Genomic DNA, 27,702 nt, shown 5'->3' with positions numbered 1-27,702 from the left:
AAGCACGCACAGTTTCCAATTGTCCCTCCTCCAAACTCTCGGGCATCCTTTCCCTTACGTCAGGGACACCAGGGAACAGGAGCAGGCAAGGAATACTCTGCATTTCTGAGCAACAGAGCTACAGCTTGGAATGGGACCTGTGAAAGTTCCACAAACCTCAGTGTGAAGCTTTCCCAGAAGGAAGGAAGCAAAACAGCTCAAACAAGAGCACAAAGGTTCTAAAAATCCCTTAATTCAGATGAGGGTCACTCAATTCACTCAAGTGAGCCTGACCAAGCCAGAGGTGTCACCCGAACCCTTCTGCTCTGGATTAAGAAAAACCAGCAGGAAGGGTGAGAAAGCAGAGGTTTAACTGGGACAGCCCCATCTCCACCAGAAGATATCCCCCCATGGCACAAGCATGGGGGAACAGAAAGGTTTGGCACAAACAGTGCCATGAACCGTGGTGGGGAGAGCGCTGGGATCAGGCTGTGGAGGACAGCCAGGGGAGAACAACATCACCTCCGAAAATCCAGTGGCTTCCAATGCAAAATCCAACCAGGTGGGACCTTCAGCAGCACAAGTCACAGGTCACTGAAGAGACTTCTCACTGCACTGCAAATGTGGGGGATTTGCCAGCCCTGGCTGCAAGGAGCCACCAGCCTGGGCCAAGTGAAATCCCAGGGATGGGGCAGTGCCCTGAGGGCTGGGGTTCCTCCCAAATCTGTGCCTCCATGGACCTTCTCCAGCTCAGCTTCCCTCTCCAGCCCCGACTCCAGCAGGGGATGCAGGAGCCCAGCCCAGCTGGCAAACTCCAAAGGGTTTTCCTGAAAGGAAGGGTCACACCCCAGCTCTGGTACCTGCAGCAAGCTGGGAACGGGCAGAAGCTGTGACAGATGATCTCAGCAGGGAACTGGTGTTCCTGCACTACTTTCTCCAGCAAAAACAAATGGGGAAAGAAAAATAATCAAAGGAAAGGCCAGCTCTGCTGGCCTGGAGCAGAAGGGGACATCTGCACACGTCCATCTGCCACCAGCCCCAGAGCCCGGCTTTGTTTTTGGTGGGGTCACTTTTGTGCCATTGTAGCTCCCTGAACTGCCTCACCAGGACACCAGGGCCAGACAGGGAAAAAGGTGGGAATGTGGGGAGAAGGAGCAGGCAACCACCAGCTCTGCTTAGATGCATCACTAAATTGTCCCATTAGGCTCTTGAATCACTTGGGAAAAGATTATCCTTTGCCTCTGCCTTTGTTTTTCACTCTGGCAACTGCTGGGATTGCTCCCTCCCTACTTAGATGGATGCATTACAGCACCAAAATGCTTCCAAAATGTTTCAAGCATCACATGAAAAAAATAAACAAGAAATAGAAATAAGCACAGCTCAGTCAAACGAGTGGAACAACAACAGCAACAACCTCCCAGTTTTACTGATCCATCCAAAGCTCGTGCAAGGACAACTTCCCCAGCAAGGCACTGATCGAGGAGAAGAGGCTGCAGCACAAAAAAGATCACATTGTGTTCATATCAGTCATTTAAGGTCAGATTAAGTGTTCTTGAAGGCTGGTCCATGTGTCTCCCATTTTCCAAAGTGCCCTCCTTGCCCAGGAATTGTAGGAAGTTTTGCAAATGGGCTGCTGGCTCCCAAGCCCCTGGGATGCTTGACCGAGTGGTCAGGAGGGCTGAGATTTCCATACAAATTGCAAAGCTCCTAAATGGCTTCCTCAGCACAGGGCCGGGGGTGGAAACGGGAGAATATTTAATGATTAGTTCCTTATGGCTCCCACATTCTTGAAGCATATTTCTTGCAGTCCCTGGAACACTCCTGCATTCTTGATTGCAAAATGGCAATAAGTGATTTCCTTTAAAAGCCTTGTCTTTTATTGGAATACTAAAAATACCCCACTAGCCCCACTGCACTGCACTCTCTCTCTTTCCTGGACAGGCCCCATCAACCCTGATGTATTCTATTTTGAAGACAGCAATAAACATTTCAGCATGGGCCATTCAATCCACTTCATAATAGATCTTGCATTTCCAGTGGAGCCCTTCTAGCACCATAAATCATCTTTGCACAGACTTAAGTATGAGAAATTTCAGCTCAAAAGCAGCGTGGATATTTTTTTTCTTTTTAGAAATTAAGAATGGGCACAAAACAGTCAAGAATTAAATGTGTGACAACTTTAAACATGAAACCACTGGGCCGACCCTGTAAGCCCGGGCTGCTGCAATGGTCAGAGCCACGCAGTGCTGCTCCAGTCAATCCACTTGACACAAACCTACCTTGGTGGGGTGAAGTTCAGAAAAATTCCCTGCACATCCACTCCATCTGAACAAACACAGCTTTCAGATCTGGGAGACTCTGGCTGCTGCCGATTTTAAAAGCCACCGATGAAGATTAATGACACTGCACATCTGAGCTGCTTCCACACACCCAAAACTCCTTTTGTTTTTCCAGTCCATACGGACTGGAAGCCCAAAGTGTTCTCCCCTCTGCTCGTGATGTCTGTCTCCATCTGCTACAGACCTTGGAGAACAGCTCGGAGGTAATTCCAGGTATGCAGCAAGGAGGCCCCTGCCTGAGCCTGGATTGATGTCCTGCCTGAGCCTGGATTGATGTCCTGCCTGAGTCAGGACTGATGTCCTGCCTGAGCCGAGCAGCTTCTCCAGGAACAGCGGTTGAGCAACCGCGACCAGCAACGGCGACAGGAGCAGCCAGCCCTGCTCAGCCTCCAGTGTCAGAGCCTTTGTGTCTCCAGGAGCCAGCAGGGATGGAATTCCGAGCCCCAGCAGTGCAGGGTGCCCAGCCCAGCAGGGGATGGGGTCCCCAGAAAGGGGAGGTTTGGCTGCACGAGGTGCCCGAGCGGCTCTGAGGCATTTTCCTGGCACGGTCACTTCTCTCCACACGAAGGGGCTCTCCTGGGAACCTGACCTCCAATCTGCTGCTCACACCTTCACTCTGCTCCGGCAGTTTTCCTGAAGTCCCTCCACACCCTCAGCCACAGGCTGATCCCCACGTGCTGGATGGAACACAAGCTGCAGCCTTCAGCTGAGCACAGCCCAGCACAGGTAGGACGTGGTTACTCCTCGACAGCCCCAGAGGAAAGTGAACCTGACTTTGGTGTTGTGGCTGGACAATCCCATCCCTGCTGCCACACAGATGGCAAACTCCCTGTTCCATGGGATCCAGCCAGCAACAGGCTTTGCTGGGCATCAGCTTCCCTTTCTTGGGTGAATCCCACCTCACTGAGTCCTTCCCCACCTGCAGCCAGGCTCCAACTGCAGGGTCTACAAAATAACAGCAGCATCTGTGTCAGGAATTTTCCAGGCAGGCTGACAGACCTCAGCAGAAACTGGGGTGAAACCATTTGTGCAGAGTGGTATTGGTGTTAAAATCAATGAAGTTTCACCTCAACGTTTATCTTGGGAAGATACCAAGGGTTTTCTTCAAGCTCTTATTTTCAGCTGATTCATTCCATGAACTTCATCTGGGTGAATCTCCTGCTCCAACAGCAGGGTCTGGTGACCACAGCAAGGACATGCTCTGGAGAAAGACACCTGGAGTCATCACTCATAAAAACATCCAGAGGAAATGGATCATGGAAGGTTCCAGCACAACTTAGTGCTCCAAGCAGGGTCAAGTTAGGGAGCTGGCCTCAATGATCCTTGTGGATCCCTTCCAACCTGAGATATTCCATGATTCCACAATTCCAAGACCAGGCTCAGGCTGCTCAGGGCTTTGTCAGCCTGAGCCTTGGAAACCCTTAAGGACATGGAGCTGTTGCGGGATCCCACGCCCTGGATTGCCCTGGATGAAACCCAGCCAAAGATGTGCCCACTGTCCCCACCAGCCCGTGCTGCTCTGAGGAGGGCACTTCCCAACCCACCAAAGCCCAGCACAGCAGGGAAATGCTGCAGTGGGAAAGTGCTTTTCACCTCAGACACAACCCTGAGGAAAGGGAAAAAACCTTGGCATCTTCTTGGCTGGATCTTTAAACATTCAGGTGAAACTTCACTGATGTTAACACCAATACCACTTTGGATGAAGTGTTTCACCCCAGTTTCTGCAGGGGTGCAGCAGCCTGCCTGTAGGATTCCTGACACAGATCCAGCTGTTATTTTGTTGAGAATTGTGTTTTCACAACTCAAAGAACAATCCTGCTTTTAGAAACTTGCTCAACCTTTGGCAACGCAGCCTAATCAGCAGAGAGAACTGCAGAAACCAGCAACCAAATACTCCTTATTAATGCCATTTACAGCTGCTAACAACTACAAGAACCTTCTGAAAATGCCAAGGGAAACAGGGTGGGTGAAACAATCCCTTGCAAACAACTGAGCCAATATACACAAGAACTGTGATAAGAAATTAGGTCTGACTTGCATAATCACTTGAAAAGTTTTTGGAAAATGGAGTCTAAAGAGCAGGAGGCTGATAAAATAACCGAGTTCAGTAGCAATGAGAAAATTTCATGCCAATGAAGCAGGGAACTCAATCCTTGCTGAATTCTTGACATCATTTAGATGTTAACAGAAGTTTCTTCTCCAAAAAAAGAAGGCAAGGCATCTCTTAAAGCCCACACACAGATCCCTGACTCCTATATGCAGAGTACTACACAGAACTATTTTGGTTTTGGACGACTGCATTGTCTCATGTGTCAGGATGACTATTTGACTTTATTTTATTTTTTAATTTCAGCCTCGAGCAGAGCCAAACCTGTACAATTTATGCACGTGCAGTACAAGAGGTCCCCTCTCATTTTGTATTTAAAAAAAAAAAAAAAAAAAGAAGAGAAAGGAGGAGGGAAAAACCACGGTATCATTTCATCTCTGTACCTTCCTAAAAGCTGAGAAGTTTATAAGCTCTTAACTCCAGTTCCCTGCTTTTGCCTCCCCACATGACAGCTCCAAGCTGCCGCAGCAGCTGCACAATAAAAGTCTTCAAAGGAAATAAGGAAATAACTGCTCTGAGAGCAAAGTGCTGGGGAACCCCTGGCCTGGGTGACACGAGCAGGGCTGAGCCGGTGACGCTGCTCTGTCACTGCGCCACTGCCAGGGCACAGCTCCGCACCTCCACTGCCAGCAGGGACTTCTGTTCAGCAAACCCAGGAGAGCACTGGGACAACCTGCACAGGCAGGAGGCCTTGGAAAACCTCCTCTGTTGCCCAGTGAAGTTGTTGATGCCCCTGGATCCCTGGCAGTGCCCAAGGCCAGGCTGGACACTGGGGCTCGGAGCAGCCTGGGACAGTGGGAGGTGTCCCCGCCCATGGCAGGGGTGGGAATGGATGGGCTTTAAGGTCCTTCCCAGCCCAAACCACTCTGTGATTCTGTGTTTTGTGTCATGTTTTCCTTTTGGAGAACATTTCCCTTTTCCAGCTCCTTGAGGTTATTCCTAGAATACGTGTGGGGGTTGACAGAGAAAAACGATAAATATTTAAGTTAAGGAAAAAAGATCAGTGTAAGGATTGGAGCCTGTTATCAACCAACCAACCAGCATAAAAATACTTGGGAGCCAAAGAAGTTGCCTGATTTACTAATTTCTTCTTTTTTTCCTGAAGTCTAATCCTATGGTTAAATCTACAGAGCTTTTCCCCTCACACTTCCAGAGGGAGAAGAAACTCTCCCAGCAAAGAGGCACATAAATCTCCCTGGATCATTTGCCTCAATCCTGCTCCTGCCCAAACACGGGATGCTCCATATGCTTTTGCAATCGCTCTGTTTTGATAGAATTACCAGGACTGTCCCTTATTAATCATGTTGCCACTACAAGTCCCTCTGGAGTGTTTGCTTATTCTAAACTTTTCCAAACTCTTCCAGTTTCCTCTTCATCTATTAAAAGCTCACTGAAGATGACCACAGTTAAAGCAAACCTCTGCTACTACAGAACAGAAGGGGAAAAAAAAGAGGGGAGAGGGGGAAAATCACCTTTAACCACAACTTTTCCTCTATTCCCAGAAGAACCTCCCTCAAACACTGGTTCAGTCTTTGTTTCCCTGACTGTGGAGCCGGAGCTGTGGCTATTTAAGGTAGCATTAACATTCAAGGGACACTTTCCTGGATGTTACTATTTGAGCTGGGATCATTGGAAGAAATTTGGTATTGGCTCAATCCTTCAGTGCCCCGAAATCAATGAGCTTATTCCAGCCTGTAAAGTGTTCTTAGAGCCAGGCTGAAGTGCTTTGCTGGCCGGGGAACAAAGCCCTTGGCACCCCGCAGGACTGAACCCTGCTGAGGTGCAAGGCGTTTCCAAACACTCCCAATTAACGAAAAGAATCCACAATTAAGAAAGTCGCAGTCCCTGGGCTGGCAGAAGAAAGGGAATGTTTAGCACAGCACGCAGCCCTCCACAATCCCGGCACGGGAACAGCGAGCCCGGCCAAGAGTAGGTGGGGGATAAAGAGCAGAAGTGTTCCTGGGTGTCCCTTGGGAACTGCTGGAACCCTGGGCTTCCCCACGTCCCTGCTCCAAGGCTGGGAGCAGCACGGACGTGGAATTGGCCTGAGCTGACCTCCAGCCCCTGCCCTGCTCCCGGGAGGCTCCGTGGATGCCACGGATCAGCCCCTGCTGCGGGAAGGTTCTGCTCCCTCCCAGCACTGCCAGTCCCCATTTCTGAGCCCAGCTCTGAGGAAGGGGATCAGTCTGCAGTGCAGAGGCAATGCTGCCTATGAAAGCCTTCCACTGACTCCACGGGGGCTCTGATGGGGAAGATCCCCATTTATCCCCCAGATTTCACGTTGTTTTGAGGACTCTGCTGTCTCCAAAACATTAACTCAAACCAAGTGATACAATTCTGCTAAAATTACACTCTTAAGCCAACTACGTCTTTCTGAGTCACAAACAAATATGCCTTTCCATGCACTTTTGGAATTGCAACATGGATTTCATTCTGATTTTCCCCCAGCTTATACAGAGTTTACATAAATGATTTTTCATGTTTATCTTTCCTCATGAAAACCACGGATCACGTTGGTGCTGTGCTAACAAGAGCTGGGCTCATGCAGGCGTGGGGCAGCAGGGAGAGGCCCCTTGGCTCTCCAGGCTCTCCCTGGTCCTGCAGCCAGGCAGGGCTGACCCTGCAGCCCAAGCAGCCTCCAGCTGGGCTCAGATGGACTCCACTTGGATGCAGTCATTCCCGCTGGGAACTGGAGGCAAAGCCCTGCGGAATCTGTGCAGAGGACTGGAGAACTCAGCGTGGGCTTTCCACCTCTGGTCCAAGGCTGCTTCCCATGAATCTGAGGACAGTGGCCAGGAATGGGACTACTCCAAGGGGGGCCTGAGCTCACCTGGGGGGGCTGTGATCTGTCCAGCACAGGGGCAGAAGCAACAGACACCCCTGGATCCCTGGAAGTCCAAGGGCCAGGCTGGACATTGGGGCTTGGAGCAGCCTGGGATAGTGGAAGGTCCCAGCCCATGGCAGGGGTGGGATGGGAAGATCTTCAAGGTCCCTTCCAACCCAAACCATTCTGTGATTTGTGAAACCAAAACCAGGTTGGAAACCAGAAAAATCAAACCAGCTCAATATTAAGAAGATGGAGCTGAACCCCAGCATCTGCACCCACCTTGGTGGCAGCTGGAGACCAGAACAGGGGGTTGAGACAGACTCACAAAAGATTCCCTGCCCTGCCAGCACGAGAAGATCTCCAAGACAATCCCACCTCTGAGCCACCCAGGGGAAAAGTGACACCAGGACTCCTGCCTGGCGTCACCCTGCCAGGGCTGTGCGTGAATGACTCTCAAGTCATGCTAAAAGAATTTTTTTTAAGGTTTCATCAACTCCTGCCTCGATCACTTCAAAAGCTCCGCACTGCACACACAGCACTACAGCAGGAACAAAGTCATCTGCAAATGGTTAATGAAATGCATATTAGGTGCAAACCACTGGGACTGCAGTGAGATGCCTGGCAGGGTTTGATTTCAAGCAAGCCACAGAATATGACAATAATTTAAATAAAACCTGTACAGTTTATCCAGTGCTTCAGCCTCTCTTTCTGTCTCTGCTCCCATCCAAGCCAACACAGGCTGACCACGTATCCCAGAGCCCATCTCCAAGCAGGAATTCTACTCACAGTGTTTGGCTTTAAGAGCAGGCAAATTAAAAACAGAGATGAAGGGATGTTTATCCTTTTATTTTTAGCAGAATCGAGGTTTGCTGGAGGGAATCCTAATAAAATTGAAAAGACAACACTTCTAATGGAGCATCCTTAATTTTAAAATGAAGAGGTGGATACAGTGATTAGTTTTTTGCTTGCTAGCAGCTTTTTTTTTTTTTTGTTATTTCAATATTGTTCACTGTGGTTTTCATGGCTTTGAGAGGAGGTTTTTAGCAGGACCAGCTGCCAAGAACATCTCCCAGTTAGCTGCTTTGGTCATCAGTCAGTAGCTGCCATTAGCACAGCAGTTCCTATCTGCAAATCCAATAATTCTAGAGCTACCAAACATCATTTTCCTTTGAGATTAGTTTTGGTGGAGAAAAATATCCTTTGGAAGGCAAACCTTTTTTTTTTCCTTAGTATTTTAGCTATCAAAACACATGGTGCAGCCTGGAATAGAGCTGCCCATAAAAGCTCTGCTCCTCAGCCAGTGAACATGGGAAACCACCAACTCCAGCTGCTCCAATTAACTCCCAGCATCTTCCTCAAAGCGCCAGACAATCCCGGGCTACTTGTCATGCAAACAACCTGGGAGCTTCATTCTCCTGGCAAGGCAAGAGGAGGGGTAAATGACTGAGTTAAGTAGATTACTGGGGAAGGAGTCACACTCAGCAGCCTTATGAGATGATTAGACCCTGGGAAATTCACACCCCAAATCCCCCGGCCCCGACAGTGCACATTCATTACCAGCTCCAGGATCCACTGCAATCAGGAACCTTCCCTGGCAGCATTAAATATTCATTTCCCAATGAACTTCCATTTCGCTGTTCTCCCCCGCCAAAAAGGAAGATGATGTTAAAATTTTACAGGGGAAGAAGCTGCAGCAGCGTTTAGCAAGCCAGCAGTTCGTGCTGAAACAACTCAGAAAATCAGCAGCGTTTTTGGAGCGAGGTTGGGACCAGCAGGGTCACCCAGACCGCTGATAAGAGCCTCCACAGGCACCTGGGAGTGCACAGGAGAGCAGCAATTATCTGCCCTGAGCACTGAACAAATCCAACACAGCACAGCAGCTCCTGCAGTCCAAAAAGGGGGGAAATAATCCCATTTGTGGCAGGAGAGCCAGCGGCTGCTGCAGCGCTGGGGCCGGGCTCTGCTTGTGTGGGAGAGAGACTCTGAAGTCCCAGTTAGGGTCTGGCTGCCCCCATGGGAGATGGGTGATGCCCCTCTCTGCACTCACCATGACCTGACAGAGCACGGGGACTGAGGCTGGGGATTAATTGCCGGGAATACTGGGAGTACTGGCAGCAATCCTGACTTTTTGCCAACTCATGACACGAGGAGCGGGTGTTCCACAGAGGCTTCAGACACGGCTTTATAACACTTCATGTCACTAAAGGCTCCAAGTTTAACAGAAGTCTATACAGCATTATTCAGCAACCCTCCATTATCCTATGAATTACAAATCCCCCATTTTCTGGATCTATATAAAGCAAAGGGCGTAACCCCATCACACTGGAGAAGGTGAGTGTGCCGAGAGTTCTCCCTCCCACCTGTGGTATTTTTATCAGAGATGTCTTTAAAAATATCTCTCAAAGAAAGTCTCTTATGCAAGAAGTTAGACAGCTGAGGACTCCTGAAGTGCAGTCTAGTTCCATCAAAGGAAACTCCAGCACCAGGGATGGTTTCACCCCTGGTACCTAAAAGGATAAACTGCACAACCCAGTGACCAACCTGCTGAGAAGGGCTCATCTTCCTGGAAGCTGCGTGGTGGGATAGCTCCGAAGAAGGAAAGTATCGGGCTAGGTACTCCTGCTGAGAGACTTGAGGTTGTTCAGCCTGGAGAAGGCTCCAGGGAGACCTTAGAGCTCCTTCTAGTGCCTAAAAGGGCTCCAAGAGAGCTGGAGAGGGAGTTCAGACAAAGGCATGGAGTGACAGGGTGGGGGAACGGCCTTAAGATGAAGGAGAGTAGGGTTAGATGGGATATTGGGCAGGAATTCCTCCCTGTGAGGGTGCCAGGCCCTGGCACAGGGTGCCCAGAGCAGCTGTGGCTGCCCCTGGATCCCTGGCAGTGCCCAAGGCCAGGCTGGACACTGGGGCTGGGAGCAGCCTGGGACAGTGGGAGGTGTCCCTGCCATGGCAGGGGTGGCACTGGATGGGCTTTAAGGTCCTTCCAACACAGACCACTCTGTGATTCTCTAAGGACCCAAGAGCAGAAATAACACATTTCCTGCCCCCCCCCCCCCCCCCCCGCCCCGATCCCTATTTCTTTCTTGACTAATGCTGAATGCAGGCTTGAAAAGGAGATGGGGATCCCCCCAATCTCCGAGTCATAGAGCCAGGCCACGCCACAGGCAGGCACTGAGCAGAGCCCAGGCAAACCCACCCTTACCTCACGCTGGGCTCTCCGTGTCCTGAGCCAAATCAAGCAGGAAGCAGACGACTGGAACTTGTCTGCTGTAGAACTTGTTCAGTCATATCCCATAAAAATACCTGAGTGCCCACCTACGGACACCATTCCCTTCTGGGAGCTGCCACCTCAACTTCCAGGCTGTTTAACACCTAAATACTCCCCAATTCCAGGCCCTCTGATGACTTAACCATGTCCTTATTGCCAGAATTAGCAGGACAAAAGATGGCCACCAAAAAGCCACCCGCACCGCTTTGATCTTCATTCACACAGCAGCAAAGGAGAATCAGTTCTACTCTTCCTTCCCGGGAAGATGATCTCCAGTGCCCCTCTGGCAGCCAAAATACAGCATGGATTTTGTAAGGGGAGCAAGCCTGGGCATCCTGGAATCATGGAGTCACAGGATGGTTTGGGTTGGAAGGGACCTTAAAGCCCACCCAGTGCCACCCCTGCCATGGCAGGGACACCTCCCACTGTCCCAGGCTGCTCCAAGGCCTCCCCACCCAGGATTTTGGGCAGTTGCTGAGTACCTGAACTCAGCTTTCCCTGTCTCCTCAGGGCTGGTAGAGCACAGAAAACAGCGAGCCCCTACATTCACCAGCTCCTTATTTCAAGGAGAATCTGAAGCTGTAAAGCCTGACTCTGCTGCAGGGACACCAGCACAGCAGCTCCTTGGATACACTCCGGGCTGGAGCAAATCCAGTGGCAGAGAGGTCTCAGCAGAGGATCCCAGCACAGGAACAGCTTTTCATCACTGGGCAGGGCTGCCTGATCCAAACTCAAGATATTCCTGTCCAAGACAGTTTCTCTGTAACCACCAACATTCACACACAAATATGCTGTGACTGCTCCAACAAGGGCAGAGGAACACAGGGGAGGACTGAGCTTATCCTGCATTCATGGGCAGAGCTGCATCCAGAGCCAGAGCAAACAGCATCTCCCAGGTACCAAAGGTGATGGCAAACAATTAAAGCATTGAACGATGGAAGAGGCTCAGAGGACATGGCAAAGGAACCAAGGGAATGTCAATAATGCTGTCATTACCACTATAACCAGTAAAGCAGAAGCAGTGAACTGGGAAAGGTGCAGAAATGAAGGAATTCTAATTGCAGCCAAGGGCTGAGGTGCAGTGAGAAGGCTGAAGAGCCACTTCTCCCCCACATCCCCCATCCAAACCGGCAGGTCTGACAGCAAACACAGATCAGCTTTAAACCTCTCCCCAAAGTCAGATCCCAAGGGATCCGAGTCTTGTCCAAACACACCATGCCAAATGGAGTGTTCCTAAGTCTGGAAACACAGAATGCACAACTCACAGGAAGAAATCCAATCATCTCATCTCAGGAAACTGGGAATGTTCCTGTTTATGGCACTGCCTTGCCCCATGTTGTAAAATACCCAGCATGAATCATTTGGCACTGCTGCTGTTTCTCTAGAAGACCTAAGCACGGGGCTTTTTCCCCTCACTTTTGAGTCTTTAATTCAATATCAAGGTGGGAAATGAATATTTTTGCATTTTACTTAAATGCCAGAAAAACATTTGTGGCTTTTCTAGCAGGAATGAGTCACTTTGGCTCCAATAAGGTGCTTTTCCAAAGCTTTTTAGCAGCACTGTCACCTTGCTAATGCTCTAGAGCTAAACACCAAACATTGTCTGCTGGGATCCCCCAGACTTTATAAACACTGCTGCAGAACCAACCCACCCAGCCCTGCAGGAGCTGGAAACCTCGGAGCTAAATAAAATCTCCAAGCTCAGGAGAAGCATTAAAGCCAGGAATATCTTCACTTCTGGACAGGTTATACTTTCCCAACACCTGGAATTTGGTAGATTTGGGACAGTTTTGCAAATATGCCCACAATGCTCCAAACCTACCCCTCATGACACACGCTGGGCTGTGTAAACCACTTGTCTTTTCTCACAGGCACCCAGAAACAAGGAGCCAAGGGGCAAATGCCAGTGAAACCACAAGGTCTGGAGTCTCCCACTGGAGTGGGAGAAACACTTTCACTAGACACAAAATACAGAATCATGGAATGATGCAACGGTTTGGGCTGGAAGGGGCCTTAAAGATCGTCTCATTCCACCCCGTGCCGTGGGCAGGGACAGCTTCCACCAGGCCAGGCTGCTCCGAGCTCCATCCAGCCTGGCTCTGAACTCCTCCCGGGATGGGGAACCCCAAACTGCTCCCCACATAAACGCACACCCAGGAACCAGCTACGTACAAGCCACTGTTGGCCCTTTACTGGGACAACCTCTGCCCCTCCATCGGGACAGATGAAGGATCCTGCATGGACAAAACCCTTCCTACCCTCAGGAATTATTTCTGTTTCCCCACAGGCAGTGGGGTTGGGGCGGGGGCTGACTGTGGTTGAGGCAGCTCAGCACCACACCAGGGCTGACCTGTGCTTGTGCCAGCTCCCACACCAGTGCTGACCTGGGCGGTGCCAGCTCCCACACCAGGGCTGACCTGTGGCAGTGCCAGCTCCCACACCAGGGCTGACCTGTGCTTGTGCCAGCTCCCACACCAGTGCTGACCTGTGGCGGTGCCAGCTCCCACACCAGGGCTGACCTGTGGCAGTGCCAGCTCCCACACCAGGGCTGACCTGTGGCGGTGCCAGCTCCCACACCAGGGCTGACCTGTGCTTGTGCCAGCTCCCACACCAGTGCTGACCTGTGGCGGTGCCAGCTCCCACACCAGGGCTGACCTGTGCTTGTGCCAGCTCCCACACCAGGGCTGACCTGTGGCGGTGCCAGCTCCCACACCAGGGCTGACCTGGGTGGTGCCAGCCCCCACACCAGGGCTGACCTGTGGCAGTGCCAGCTCCCACACCAGGGCTGACCTCTGCTCGTGCCAGCTCCCACACCAGGGCTGACCTGTGGCAGTGCCAGCCCCCACACCAGGGCTGACCTGTGGTGGTGCCAGCCCCCACACCAGGGCTGACCTGTGGCAGTGCCAGCTCCCACACCAGGGCTGACCTCTGCTCGTGCCAGCTCCCACACCAGGGCTGACCTGTGGCAGTGCCAGTTCCCACACCAGGGCTGACCTCTGCTCGTGCCAGCTCCCACACCAGGGCTGACCTGTGGCAGTGCCAGCCTCCACACCAGGGCTGACCTGTGCTAGTGCCAGTTCCCACACCAGGGCTGACCTCTGCTCGTGCCAGCTCCCACACCAGGGCTGACCTGGGTGGTGCCAGCCCCCACACCAGGGCTGACCTGTGGCGGTGCCAGCTCCCACACCAGGGCTGACCTCTGCTCGTGCCAGCTCCCACACCAGGGCTGACCTGTGGCAGTGCCAGCTCCCACACCAGGGCTGACCTCTGCTCGTGCCAGCTCCCACACCAGGGCTGACCTGTGGCAGTGCCAGCCCCCACACCAGGGCTGACCTGTGGTGGTGCCAGCTCCCACACCAGGGCTGACCTCTGCTCGTGCCAGCTCCCACACCAGGGCTGACCTGTGGTGGTGCCAGCCCCCACTCACTGCTCTGCAGTTTGGCACCACGGCACAGGAGCCGTGTCCGTGTGCGCGTCCCCTCCAGCCCAGCCCCTCTGCATGGGGGGCCCGAGCTTCACACATTAACAGCCCCCTCGGGACAAAGCCTGGGAGTTTCTTAATTAAGCCCAAGTGAAAGGCAGCCCACAAGCATCCCACTTACGTCCTGGGAGTAGCTCTGTCTGGACTTCAAACGCCCGGAGCACTGCCCGGCAGCCCGGCCTCAATAGCTGCTCCGGGATTTTCCTCCTGTGAATGGGAATGCCCGGCCTCCTCCCGGCCTCTTCAGCCTCCTCTCATTTCCCTCCCATTTTAGACGTGTCTCTGGGATAGAGAAGAGGGAACAAAGGGGCTGCTTGTGTGTCAGGAGCCCTCGGAGGGGCTGTGTTTCAGTCCACCCTTCTCCAAAGCAGGGCAGTGTCTGGAGAGCTCTTTAGGAGTTTTCGTCTCATTAATATTGCCATGAGGGATCAAAGAATGTATTAAAAAAATATCCAAGTACAATTCCTGCAACGGAATGGGAATATATAAAAAACCTGCTCGGGTGCCTTTCCCTGATCCCCGGCATTACTGTGGGATTAATTGTCTCCTCATGGACCCAGCTTTTATTCCCACTGAACCCCGCGAAAGTCTCGGCACATCCATCCCACCAAGCCCCTGCTCCCCTGCACTTATTCCATCATCAGGGCCGAGTTGCCCCGTGTTCCTCCCAAAGAGATCCCACTTTTGCCCTGGCAGTAAGTCACCGGGAGCAGGAATTGCTTCAGTGCTGCCCCTCGGAGCAGCTGCCGGGGGTGGGCTGGGAGCTGGAATGAATACTAAGGAAGCACTGAGGCATCGCGGGGGCACGGGGCAGGATTTTCTCCTGGGAGGAAGCAAATCAGGGCGCTCTGCGTGTCCCAGATGAGCCTTTTCCTTCCTCCTCCTCGGGGATCCCCTCACACGAGCCCGGCCCGTGTGGGAGCTGCCACACCTGGAGCCGTGTCCGGCCCCACCACAGGGCCCACAGCCGGCCCCATCCCCGATTCCTGCCCGGCTCATTAGGGATGCCCAGCAACACCCCGCAGACAAAGCCACGGCAAACAAAGTGTGGGGAGAAGGGGGAAGGGGGGAGAAGGGGATTTTTTCCCCCTTTTTTTCAAAAGAAAGGAGTGCGGAGGAATTCCTCATTCACTGATCTGTAGAATACATTAATATCCCAAGTGTTGGCACAGCCTCCCATGCTCGGGGGACCAACAATGCGAGCAATGACTCCGAGTCTGGGATCTTCAAATAAACCACCCCTGCTGTCATGGCCACCAGGAAAGAGAATAACAGCAATATTAGCTGACCTTCATTTTGTTGTTTCCCCAGACCTGACTGCTAGACCTCTGTTTGCCTGTTACTAGGATTTCTTGGCTGAAAAATGTGAGGATTTCCTAGACGATAAAGAGGCAGTTTATTAGGTAAATAAACCAGGCCCTAAGCAGCCTCTGCTGCTTGACAATGAGGAGGGAAGGAAAGGCCCAGACCTCCCTGCACCACCTAAAATAACCCCAATCAAGGCTCTCCAAATACCACCACACGCATATTTTTCAACAGACAGTTAATGAACAAGAGAAGGTCATTCCAGCCGAGCCAACTTGTGCTCAAAACCATTTGCTGAGAAAACTATAGGCCATAAAAATCCCAGTAGGCACTGTGTCTGTATCCTATAAAACTGTCCTTCTGTGGAGGCAGAAAGAAGTTTAAAATAAGTGTATTCTTTCGGGCTTCTGACAAAAGACAGCATCGAGGGGAAGATGCTTACAGAGCAGGGGTGGGAAGGAGAGAGCGGGGACACCCTGCACCATTCCCTGCTTCCCTCAGCCCCAGGAGCCACAGTGATAAATATAATTAATTATCAGGCCCACAATGACCCAAGGGTGAGGTGCAAGCCTGCAGCACCTCCGTCAAAAGGCTACTGCAAATTAGAGGCAAGTTTTCCAAGCCTTCCCAATGCATCTCACAGATAAATGTAATAACCAGATGGATTCAGAGAGGACGGCTTGGGAAATGAAGTTTCCACTGAAACAGAGCTAGTGGTACTGCTCTCCTTGCCAACAGAGCAATGTTCTGGTGCAGGTTTTTTGAATATTTAGGAGATAAGTATTACACAGGAGCTACTGTGTGCTACGATCCCTCTGGGGACACAACCACAGTGCAACCACTGCCCCATGAGCCACAGCCTCACACCTGCAGAGCCCAGAACGCACCACAGTGTCACACCAAAGTCCCACGGTGATCATCCTGCAGCAGACACAAACCCCTGCCCTCCCTGCCCCGCACTTCTGAAGCAGACAGGCTGCATATTCCAGCAGCCAACCCCACTGTGCTGCTGCAGATATGTGGCAGGAGAGCATTCCCACCACCAGCATCCAGCTGGGTTTGCAAACAAGTGTGACATTCCAGTGTCCCTCCTCTGCTTTCCCCAGGAAGGTGTGGGAGTCGCTGCAAACAGCAGCTCCAGGGATGGCACAGCAGCTCCAGCGTGAGCTCCCGATCCATCCCCACCCAGCCTGTTTTGGGATCGCTCTGACCCAGTGCAGGACCCTGCACTTGGCATTGCCCAACCTCCTGAGGGTCACAGGGACCCACCATTCCCAGTGGGGCCGTTGCCACCTGAGCCCCACATCCCAGCCATGCCAGAGCGCTGCCAGCACCCCGAGCACAGCCCTGGGACAGGGACACTGCAGCCGCGGCTCACGGGGCTGGCCGGACACACAGATCCCTCATCCTCTCCCAAAACAGAACCACCTGCTCCAGATGTGGGATGAAGGTGGCTTCGTTACCCCTCTGCTGCAAGCAGGACTCCTGGGTTTGAATGCCACGAGGTGAACGCTGCACAAATAGCTTGATTTTCACTTGGAGTCAATACATTTTCTAAAGCAACACCAGAAACACCCCCCCATCCCCAGACCTGACAAACCCCCCACAAGGGCAGGCCTTTCTTACTGCTCCTCCCATGTGCCTGAGGACACTTTCCTCCAGTCCACTGGCAGGAATCCGACTGCACTTTTGCAAAACAAGAAATATCTGAGCTCGCAGCCCCTGCTGATTTATATCCCCAGATTCTGGTGGGATCAGCATCCTCCATGCATCTCACAAAGCCCTGAAGAGACAACATAACCACTTGTCCCTAGCAGACTAATTTCTCCATTGACCACATCCTCCGTGCATTGTTGTGTCCCTGCCGTGCCTGGGGCTTGGGAAGCAGAATTCCAGATGCTGGACCCTTGCCCTGCCCAGGCCCTGTGTGCTCAGCACAGCCCTGGCCCGGGGTGCATTCAGGGTGACACGACCAAGAGAGGCTGCAGAAGGCCCAGCATTCGGGAGCCAAAGACTAAGGCAGAACTTCAGTCTGCAGGAATTACTGCAAACATTTAACCCAGATGATTTCCCCCCTAATTTAGGTTTTAATGTGGTACGAAATCCCCGAGCCTGAACACCGTTGTATTTCAGCTCCAGATCGGGGAGAGCAATTATTTTGTCATTGAGCATATTAGGAAAGAAAAGGCAGAAGGAGGCAACTTTGAGCCTCTTTGGTCATGTACAAATTAACACATTTCATCACCATTTTCAGAAATATAAATTAATGATTTAATTCTGCAACATGCATCCTTGGAAACCAAGCTGTAAGCAGTTGCCCATGGATGTTTCACACAATTCCATTTTTTTCAATATTGAAATACAATTAATTGCTTGGCCTTTTGCAGTCATGGACAGCTTGGGTGAGCAGGGTGCCCAGGGGCTTGTTTTACCACCAGATTTGTAGGGTCTCACTACGTGGGCTGACAACAGCTGCTCTAAATCTCCTGATAGGTATGAACAGGCACTGGTGAAGTTCAGTCTGTTTGAACAGCTGCATATGCAAATGTAATTAAGAAGATGTCTATTGCCTTTTGCTCCCCCTCTCCCCTCACCCTGTCTCCTGATGCGGAGGGATGGCATTTCACAGCTCCAGGCTTCAACCTCTGCCTGATTTACATCTCACAGCCCAGTCCCAGAAATGCCACTCTCAGGGTGTCCTTAAAATCAGGGCTGTCTGACCAACCTGAGCAGGATGGAAGCTCCAGAGCAAACCAAGACTGATTAGAACATAAAAAAAAAATGCTAAAAGGGGTAGAAAACACTGGGAGTGCACTGAGGGGAAATCAGATCACGCAGAGCTAACCAGGTTAGCTGGTCAGATAATGAATTTTCTAGACAAAGGAAGTGAGATAGATCCTACCCACACAGACTTCAGCAAAGTGATACAGTACCACATGGGAAATCCTGAAATGAAAAACTGGGGATTAGCAGAACTGGAAGGGCAGGAAACTGGTGAAAGGGGAAGTGGCGTTGAAAGAAGGATCAGAATGGATGGAGGTCACCGGCAGAGCTCCTCCAGGAATGGTCAGCAGGCTGATCTTATTAAATATTTTTATTAATGACCTTGGCACAAGAAGTAAGTGTGCTAATGAAATCTGCTGCTGACACAAAGCTGGAAAGCAGCACCAACACACAGGAAAGCTGGGACTGAACGGGGGAAAAAAAGGGGGAACTGTGAAGATGAATGGAGGAAGGCTGAAATTCCACGGGATGGGAGAGGAAGCCATGCACTGGGGATAAACAATAGTTTTTGCTGTGAGTTGGAAAGAAAATGAACTTGAGTGGAAAATGTTCAAGAGTGAGAAAGGCCCAAGCAAACAGCTCCAAACCAAAATGACTGGGACACCAACACGCTGGAATTGCAGTATTTCCAACAGCCAGAGAAGTGCTGGAGCTGCTGGACAAGCCAGGTTATAGGGTTTACAGAAACCCAGAATCCTGAGAAGGCTCCGGGGATGCTGCACTTGGTTCCTGTAGTTAAAAATCCAAAAAGTTTAAGTAGGAAGAAGTGTAAAAAAAAGAGTTGGCAGAAAACAGATTAATTTAGGAGATTAAAGTGTAAAGACACTTGTTCAGCCCTGCAAAACAAAAGCGGGGAGGGCACACTGAGTGATCTCTTGGACACACATATTGGAGGGAAAAAAAAATAAAAAAGGGGAAAGAACTATTCAGGACAGCAGAACAAGGGCTGCACGTGGGCATCATGAAGTATCCCTGACAAGTCCAGGCTGGAAATAAGTTTATGACCATTCCAGCCTTCCAATAGGAGTAATGGGGGGGAAAAAACAAGCTTGTTCTCAGAAATTTATCTTGAAGGGATCCTCTGACCCAGAAGGCTCTTCCCATCCTTTCCTGCTCAACACACACAGAGCTGCCAGCACCAGGACATGCTGTGCTTCCCACCTGGAAGGGGAGTCATAAAGCAAGCCCAAACCACCTTTTTTTTTTACAAAAAAAGCCTGTTTATGACTGCTTAGGTCCATTCTCTTTTATCAGTTGAATCCATTCCAACACCTCAGCATGAGCAATTTTAAGGCAAATATTCGAGAAGTGAATACAGTGAGTGTGAGGAGGAGGAGGAGGAAAAGGAGGAAGAGGAGGCGGAGCAAGGCCATGAGCTGGCTGGAGGGCACAAAGGCACTGCAGGAGTGAGCACCAGGCTGTGGGACACTGCCACCAGCACAGGCCTCATCTCAGCACCATGACTGACCTTGTCCCAGTGTCCCTGCTGAGCTGGGAACACCCTCTGGGACATTCCCTCTCACCATCAGTCACCTGGGGGCTCCTCACCTGCTCCTTGGGGGCTCTGAGGTAACAAAACCAAGGAAAAATGTTGCATATTATGGGAAAGCAAGGTGGCAAAGCAACAACTTGTTCCCTGGGAGGGTGGGCAGGCCCTGGCACAGGGTGCCCAGAGCAGCTGGGGCTGCCCCTGGATCCCTGGCAGTGCCCAAGGCCAGGCTGGACATTGGGGCTTGGAGCAGCCTGGGACAGTGGGAGGTGTCCCTGCCATGTCCCTTCCAACCCAAGCCAGTCTGGGATTGTGTGGTTAAAGACAACAGCGATCAGTGAAGACAGAGAATCACAGAATGTTCTGAGTTGGAAGGGACCCACAAGGATCATCAAGTCCATCTCTTCAGTGAATGGCCCATACAGGGATCAAATCCACCACCTTGGTGTTATTAGTTAATTAGTGAGACACCAGAAATGAGCCCAATTTAACCAACAGATTCATCATTCTTCTGCTGAAGTTTCTTTTCAACTCTTCCTGCAGGGGTAACAACTCAGAACAAACTTTTTGACATGTGACAGTGGAAGAAGCTTTAAGTTGTCCCTGAGGGCCGGAACACTGAACTCCCTCTTGCCCCTCCTCCTCCTCATCCCTGAGGAAGGCTCCATGGTGGCAGTGCTGCTGCAGGAATTTGTATTTGCCCTTTCCTGCCCTGTTGGTGGTGCCTTTGCCGCTGGCCCGGTGCTCCTGCTCCGTCGGGTTCCGCTCCATCCCTGCCTCCTCCTCCTCCATGACGCCTCAGCTCCCGGACCTTCCAGGCCTCGTACTCCTCCCCATCCTTCTCATCATCTCTACGAGTGCATCCAGTGCTGCCAGTGGCTGCTTGCCCTCCTCCAGCTCCTTCTTAGCTTCCTCTTCTCCAATCTGAAGCGTGTACTTGAGCCTCTCCTCTGCCATCCTCTTTGCCTCCTGCCCCAGGGCTTCTGCTCCTCTCTCCTGAACTGTGATCTGCTCCTTCCTGTGGATAAAGACCGGTTTGAGACGCGGCTCCATTTCACCTTCGTTGTCTGTGTACTCCTCGTACCTGGACTCTGACTCGGCCTCTTCTCCAGACCGACCCTCATCTTCCACCTCCATCACCTCCATCTCCTCAGTTCTCCTCTCCTGTGCTCGCTGATGCATCACCCACGTTCAACCTCCTCATCATCGATCTCTTCCTCTTCCCTGGTGTCCTCTACTCCAGGCACCAGGCTTCCCCCCTCTCCACCTCTGAATCACTTTCTCCAACCTCTCCGTGTTCCAGGAGGTCTCGATGTCTCAGCTTTATCCAGCCGGTATCAGCCGCCCCAGCCAGGGCCATTTCAGTGCAATGTTCCAACACCCAGCCCCATCTTTTGTTTCCTGATTGCCCCATTTGGCCCTCAGGCAAAGCCCTCCCCCCCCCACCAGCACTGTCCTTCTTCCAGGTAGCAGATGGGACAAAAATTCGCTAAAAAAAACCAACAAACCCAGAACAAAATTGAAGGAAGGAAAAATTATAATTAAAAAAAAAAAAAAGAAAGAAACTCAGGAAAATACACAAGTTGCCAGGCCAAGAAATCTCATCCCATCAGAGGCTGGACAGGTGACTCAGAGCCAGTGCAGTTGTCAGGGCAGCACTGGGGAGGAATATCAGAGTAACTTCTCCAAGAGTCAGATTGCAGGAAAGGCTGATTTCATGGCAACTGAACCAGCTCCTCCTCTCCACTGAGAAAAAAACAAATGGATGGGGACTTGCTCATCTAAACACACAGGATACGTCAGAGGAACAGACCTGAGCAACTGCCATCATAATTTATAAAACAAATTAAATCCATGGCAAAAATAAGCAAAACTTAGAACAGAGAGATCACAGAACCTGGCAGAAAAAGGCCCCAGCCTGCATGAATCATTATTTTCTACAGGAAACCTTATATAATCCAAGCTACCCTGTTTTAAAACAAACCAAACCTTCCAAAAACTCCAATTAATGGGTTTAGCAAAGCTCTGTTTTTAATTCAGGTGATTTGGTAAGATTAAAAAAAAAAAAAAACAAAACAAACCCCACCTGGTACAGATTAATTTGCTGTAGTTTACAGCCTGCTTTTGGCATCCCCAGCCCCTCCCTGGGAGGAAGGCAAAGGCGAGCTGAGAGCATCTACCTGGCGCTGAGGGAGGCGATTAGATTGCATTGCCATCTTGTGGAACAGGAGAAAACCAGGGACAGGGAAAAACCGCTCAGGCCCCTCTCTGCAGCGGGGTGGTGCTCTCCAGGACACAGGCCCTGGCCCAGAAGGGGATTTGCTGTGGCTGGTCCTCATTCTCCTCATTTATCTGAAAGGGCAGAGGGATGCACACGGGGAGAACACGGTCTGCTGCCCTCAGGCTGTTGGCATGGGGAGGGACACAGACTCAGCTATCAGAAATAAAAGCTTCCTCTTTTTTTGCTTGTTTTTACTGTGACAAAGTCATGGTTTTCTGGGTTGCTTCCCCGGGAAACAAAAGCAGCTTTTCTCCTTGGCTACAGGAGAACCACCAGAGAGTGACTGGGGCAGGAGCAGGAGTAGAACCAGCAATGCCCAGGTCCCCATCCCAGTTCGTGGTCTGGTTCAGCAGGACCTGAAGAACATTTCTGACTTCACACATGGCACAGCTCAGATTCAACCACCTCTGCACAGGTCACAACTGCCAACAGGGCTCCCAGCTGTGGCCTGAGTAACTAAAATCCCCTTGGCTCCTCCAGACACAAACACTTGAGGATGTTCTTATCACAGCCAAAGCCTGGCTTAACCATCCTCTCTGCAGGGAGCTGCCTACTTGTGACTCTACGGAAAATAACCAAACAAAAAATCCCACTACAAAACTCAAGGATGGGGGGAAAGTTACCCAAAAGCACCAAACCCCTGTTGCCAGCCAGGCTGGGAGCAAGGGAGGAGTTCACTGCACTGGTTCTTGTCTCAAGGAATGCCTGGATGTGGCACTCAGTGCTCTGGGCTGGTGACAAGGTGGGGATTGGGCACAGGCTGGACTCGATGGTCTGGGAGGGCTTTTCCAGCCTCAGTGATTCTGTGCTGTGAAGCCTGGAACACCAACCCAGCCAGCTGGACACTGTGATGGATGTGACCCACGATTTGGGTTGCACCTTACTGGACTCACTGGGGCAGGATCCACCTGGCCCAGTGTGGAGAGGCCCTACAAGCAGCAGTGCAAGTGCAGCGCTGACCTGAGCTGGCTCTGGTGCCCAGCAACCACAGAACACCAGCTCACCTGTCCTGAGTGACCACCAGCGTCCAGAGCCGTGGACTAAATGAACTCAGGGAACATCTTCTGGACTTTTATGGGCTTTTCACAGACATTTCCCAGGGGTGGCCCACAGACTGCAGGGATGCTTCCTGTGGGGACAGGGAGAGGGTGGCTCTGGGGGGCTGGGGTTAAACCACAACATCCCCCAGCATCTCAGCATTAATTATACTTTAGTTTATTTGCAAATTTTGAAATGCAGTTCTTAAGAGGGCATTCTGAGGGTTAAAGTTTCTAATAAAAAAGCTACTGAGAAATGGTTAGTTGAGTGTTACTCTGCAGAAACCCCTGAAGGTGCCCAGACTGGAAAAGAGAGCACAAACCAACCCAAGAGCGCCAGTGGTGAGGCTGAAAAGTCAGGATTGTGCACGCAGCCATTCCTGCAGCAAAGCTGGTACAGGCAGCCTAGCACTTGATTGATGATTTGTGTGAACACTCTGGTGAAAGCTCAATGCAAATTTCTGAAATCTCAGAAACTTATATGTCCCCCCACCCCTCCTAATGCCCAGCACTCACTGGGAAGGAGGAAAACAATGCCAGGCAGCGTGCAAACATTTGCCTGCGGATGACTAATGATTTTCAACAATAATTTCATACATGCAGCAGGCTGGAGTCTATCCCGTGGTTACTCTTCTGCTGCAACCCTTGGGAGTTCCCAGTGACACCAGTGTGGGGCTGCCCGAGGCCACCAAGGGAGACAGGACAGCCTTCCCTGGGCACGGCGAGGGCGGGCGCTGTCAACAGCGCTCGGGCCAGCGAGAAAAATGGCACTGGAAATAAGCTGTGAATGAAACAACCCACCCAGGACAACCTGGGGGTTTGTGCCAGGCCTGAGCAGGGCAGAGGGGCAGAGGCTGCCCCTGGGCCAGGCAGGTAACGCCGAGGGCACAGCCCAAACCACAGCGGGCACTGGGAGCAGCCCCCACAGCTGGAAACGAGGTTTGCCTGAGAGGGAGATGTTGAAATATTGATTAAAGTTGGGTTTCATCAGCAATACTTTGATTTTATGATTATACTGGCTGCTAACAAAGACACACCCATTAATGCATTACATTCCTGCTTGTAAAACAGGGATTATTCCATTATTGCAGCCAGTGTGCTCCGCTTGTATCCACAGCCCGTGGCTCCAGCACAGGCACTCATCAGGAAAATAAAAAGACACCATGATTTCAAAAAGGAGGGAAAAACACATCAACAGTCACATGCTGGAGCAGAGTGGAGACTGGGTCTGAGTAAGGAAGGGGTGGGCAAGGGGGAAGGCTGAGCACTTCACCCTGCTTTAAATCCACAGTGAGACACCAAACCCAAAGAGTTACTGAGGATTTTATCAATTTAAAGGATAAAAAAAGCACTCTGACATAGTCCCCGAGCAGGTGCCAGTTTTCCTGTGCCTTGGCCTCATTCCGGGGATAATCATACATCCAGGGAGGGTATTTCTCATCCCAGTACACCAGTTCATCCCAGTGCCAGGGATAACGATGGCAGAGGGATGGGAGGAACGCCATTAAAGCCTGTGTTCTCGACATTATTGTTCCTGGGCAGCAGGAAGCAGCCATCTGAGGCAATATGGTGTTTACTTATGCCCAAATTGTTATGCAAACACAGGAAGACCTATGGGAGCAGAGGGAACAGGCACCGGAGGCAGCACTTCTCACCAAAGCAAAATGTTTTTCAATGTGCAAAGGGTGAGAGAGGTCACCCCCAAGGAATCCAGCCCAGGATCCTCCCAGCCTTCGATTCTCCCATCCTCCCTCCTCCTCCTCCTCCTCTGAAATTCCCCAAGCAGCCAGGATGGGCTTCCCGAGTTAAAGAGACAGGCTCATCATGCAGCAACATGTCTGGGGCTGCACTTGCATGAGGAACCTAAAAATGGGGAGAAATCCCTCCTGGAAGCCACGGGAGTGACCCCCTGCCTGCCCCCCACATCACGCTGAGCTGCCCTGGACTCGTGCGGAAAACGAAGCCACAGGAATTAAAGGGAGACTCCAAAGGCACACGGGGTGCTCAGCATCATTCAAGTGCACTTAGTTTTAAATTAAATCCATCTTGCATCAACATTCAAGATCTAAAATAAAAGAGTCAGTCGTGAACTCTGCAGTCACGCTTTTAATTCCATCTGCCGTTGGTACGAGAAAGCTCGGAGACAAATGACTCTGACAAGTCAACTTTAACCTCCAGAAGAAGCCACAGGTTTTCATCAACCTACATCAACCAAGCTTTCGAAAAGTTATCACTGATGGAGAGCCAAATAAATCCCTGGAATTGTCAGAGCTGGAAAGATGCCTCATTGCCAGTCTAAGCTCGGGAGCTTCTGCAGCCAGAGCCTCACTCCACAGGATGCAATCTCCCACCAGCCACAAACAGGTATGTGACCACATCAGCCCTTGGCTTTCTCTTCACTAAACTACATAAACCAAATTTTAACAAATTCCATTTCTGACCGTAAGTCAAATTTCTGTAGAGCATTGTGAGTCTTCTAGCACGATAAAAACGAAGCACGGACAGCAGAACCAGACATGCTGCTTCCAGAACTGAACTGCCACCACCTCCCCGGGGACTTCATCCCTCAGCCAGTCACCCTCCCCACATAAAGACAATTTCTGCCATCACCCACAGCATCCTCTCCTGGTCACTGCTACCAACCCTCAGCTCTTCATCAAACCTGCCTGTGATTACCACCTCTGCCTGGCTCTATGGAGAGGGAAGCCAGTTTAGCTTTAGCAGCTCGCACATCACTTCAGGAGTCACCAGGAAGGGTTTCATGCCTGGCAGGCTCTGAATGCTGCTGGGTTAAGAGCTCATCCCTGCAGGACATCCCCAGAAACGCCCCTGCGGCCTCGCTCCCCGCTGTGCCAGCTTTGTGAGAGCTGGTAGCAAGTTTGTGTAAAGCTAATTAACATGCACCGCTCTAATTTCAGACCATTTCAGACATGCAGGATATTGTGCAATGCCGGAGTGAAATGGCTCAAGGAAATCAACGGCACCAGCACTTCAGCACAGCGAGTCAGAGCTGCTGGAGATGTTTGGAGTGCTGGGGTTTGTGCCTTTGAAAGAAGCTGTCCTCGGGGGGGAGCGCATTGCACAGCAATTAGGGACAGTTAATAACTGCACATCATCAGTTACCAATGCCCTGGCATCGCATGATTTGTGCCGAAGCCATTTCCTACCGCAGGACGTTGATTTCTTGTCCACCATCTTCACGTGCCGTGTCTGGGTACGCAGCCGGTCGTCCGTGTTCTCCACCAGGTTCGTGAGGTCGTCGATGATCTCTGGGGAAAGAGGAACAGGAGCATTAAATCTGAGCCCACAGCATCCCTGCTCAACCACCCTCCTGCTGAAAGCCCCGGAATGGGAACCAGCTGCATCCTTCTGTCCCCCACTGGGACAGAGCAGTGCTCACACGGCACTGAAAGGTCCAAATCCTGGGAAATACTGCACCACAGACTTCAGATTCAGTACACTGCTCCACTGCAAGAGTGGAGGAGAAAGTACAGCCTAAAGTGGAGGAAGAAGCACAGCCTGAAACAGCAGCATCAGTCTGGGAGGTCAGGGGTACAGGAGGGCAGCCACAAAGCTGAGGTGAATTCCCTCACTGAGCCAAAGTGAGGGAATTAGTGCCTATGCTATAGGAATTCTGGAATTTCAGTCCCTGGAACAGCATCTCAACACTTGGCCACGACATCATCACTAAACCACATCCAGAAGCACCATCTCCATAAAGGCCTCTGAGAGCACTCAGTGCAGTCCTGACCATGCAACCACTGAGGTCACAAAGCCCTGCCTTGGTTCCCTCCTGGAGCTGTGGGTCTGGCAGCTCTTCCTGCAGCCCAGAAGGTCCTCTGGGAAAAGGGAAGTGGGCAAAGTTTCCCCTACATTGAGTTTTAAAGAGAGGAGAAAGGAAAACTTCAAGCCAACCCACCCTCAACCCCCTGTAACTGATGGCTTTAATTTTGTCCTGGAAATCAGAGCTGGGACAAGGCTTACACTGAGAGTGGTTGATGGGATGGCTGAAAATTAAAAGCCACATTCAGGCACTAAATTTCCCTCTCAGCGCCTGTTACGCTCTGATTTCCTTGGAACACACAGCCAGTGCTTCTGGTGTGTGCACACACCACGTCTGGCTGCCCTCGGCGCCGCAGGTAGGAGAGGCTTCCTTCGTGCATGATAAACCAGGAGAGGACAGCAGCCAAGCCCTCAGTGCTGCTGCACAGCCTCTTGCACTGCTTACACTTCCAGCACTCTCCCCACTGTTGATCCCTGTGAGTCCTGCCTGCCTTTGAGGCAGGGCTGGGGACAGTGGCCATGCCCTCAGCTCCTCTGTACCCCAGCAGGTCCTGGCACTGCAGCTCTGCCCCGAGGAAACCCTGGGTTCAACAGCCCTTAAGCAACAAAAGCAGAAGTCAGAGCACACAGCATCCAGTTAGCAAGATAAAGTGATATCCTGCCCAAATTTATGGATCATAACCCTGTAGGGATGATGGCAGAGGGTTAAAGAACATTTAAAGAATGCAACTCCCGTCAACAGGACAGGGCCCTTATTCTTAAGCCTTTTTAGTTTTGACTGTATTCCTTCAAACAAAAGATTTTCCAAATGTCTCTGCAAGGAAAAAGGGGAGGACAGTGACAAGGGCATTCCTTGTACTTCCCAAACTTCCCTGTGAGACAGCAAGGAACCCTCATCCTTCCAAGAGTAGTGCCAGTGCGTGACATTAGCTCTTGCAGCTTCCCTGCTGTCATCCCTCTGACACCAGGAAGTGAATGGGAACGGTTTTCTCCATCATTCACCTTCCCTCAGCAGAAGATCACAG

The 27,702-nt window shown here is 51.3% G+C and overlaps 1 protein-coding gene across 3 annotated transcripts in view; it reads right to left on the bottom strand.

The window, feature by feature from the left end:
* STX8 (syntaxin 8) overlaps window positions 1-27,702 on the bottom strand; it is an 88,370-nt gene that overhangs the window by 7,320 nt on the left and 53,348 nt on the right. The window contains exons 7-8 of one of the 3 annotated variants that reach the window (XM_048323689.1): window positions 26,062-26,163; window positions 22,862-22,986 (exon numbers count right to left, since the gene is read on the bottom strand). In XM_048323689.1, the coding sequence (XP_048179646.1) occupies window positions 22,898-22,986; window positions 26,062-26,163 (191 nt within the window). In that variant the 3' untranslated portion in view covers window positions 22,862-22,897. Of the gene's footprint in view, window positions 1-20,176; window positions 20,595-22,861; window positions 22,987-26,061; window positions 26,164-27,702 lie in introns of those variants that run through there. The other 2 variants (XM_048323688.1, XM_048323690.1) reach the window with 2 other exon arrangements.

The sequence above is a fragment of the Corvus hawaiiensis genome, chromosome 19 (genome assembly GCF_020740725.1).
Source record: "Corvus hawaiiensis isolate bCorHaw1 chromosome 19, bCorHaw1.pri.cur, whole genome shotgun sequence".
NCBI classification, from domain to species: Eukaryota; Metazoa; Chordata; class Aves; order Passeriformes; family Corvidae; genus Corvus; species Corvus hawaiiensis.
The sequence above is the reverse complement of the archived record's forward strand: the minus strand, read 5'-3'. Positions and strand labels throughout refer to the sequence as shown.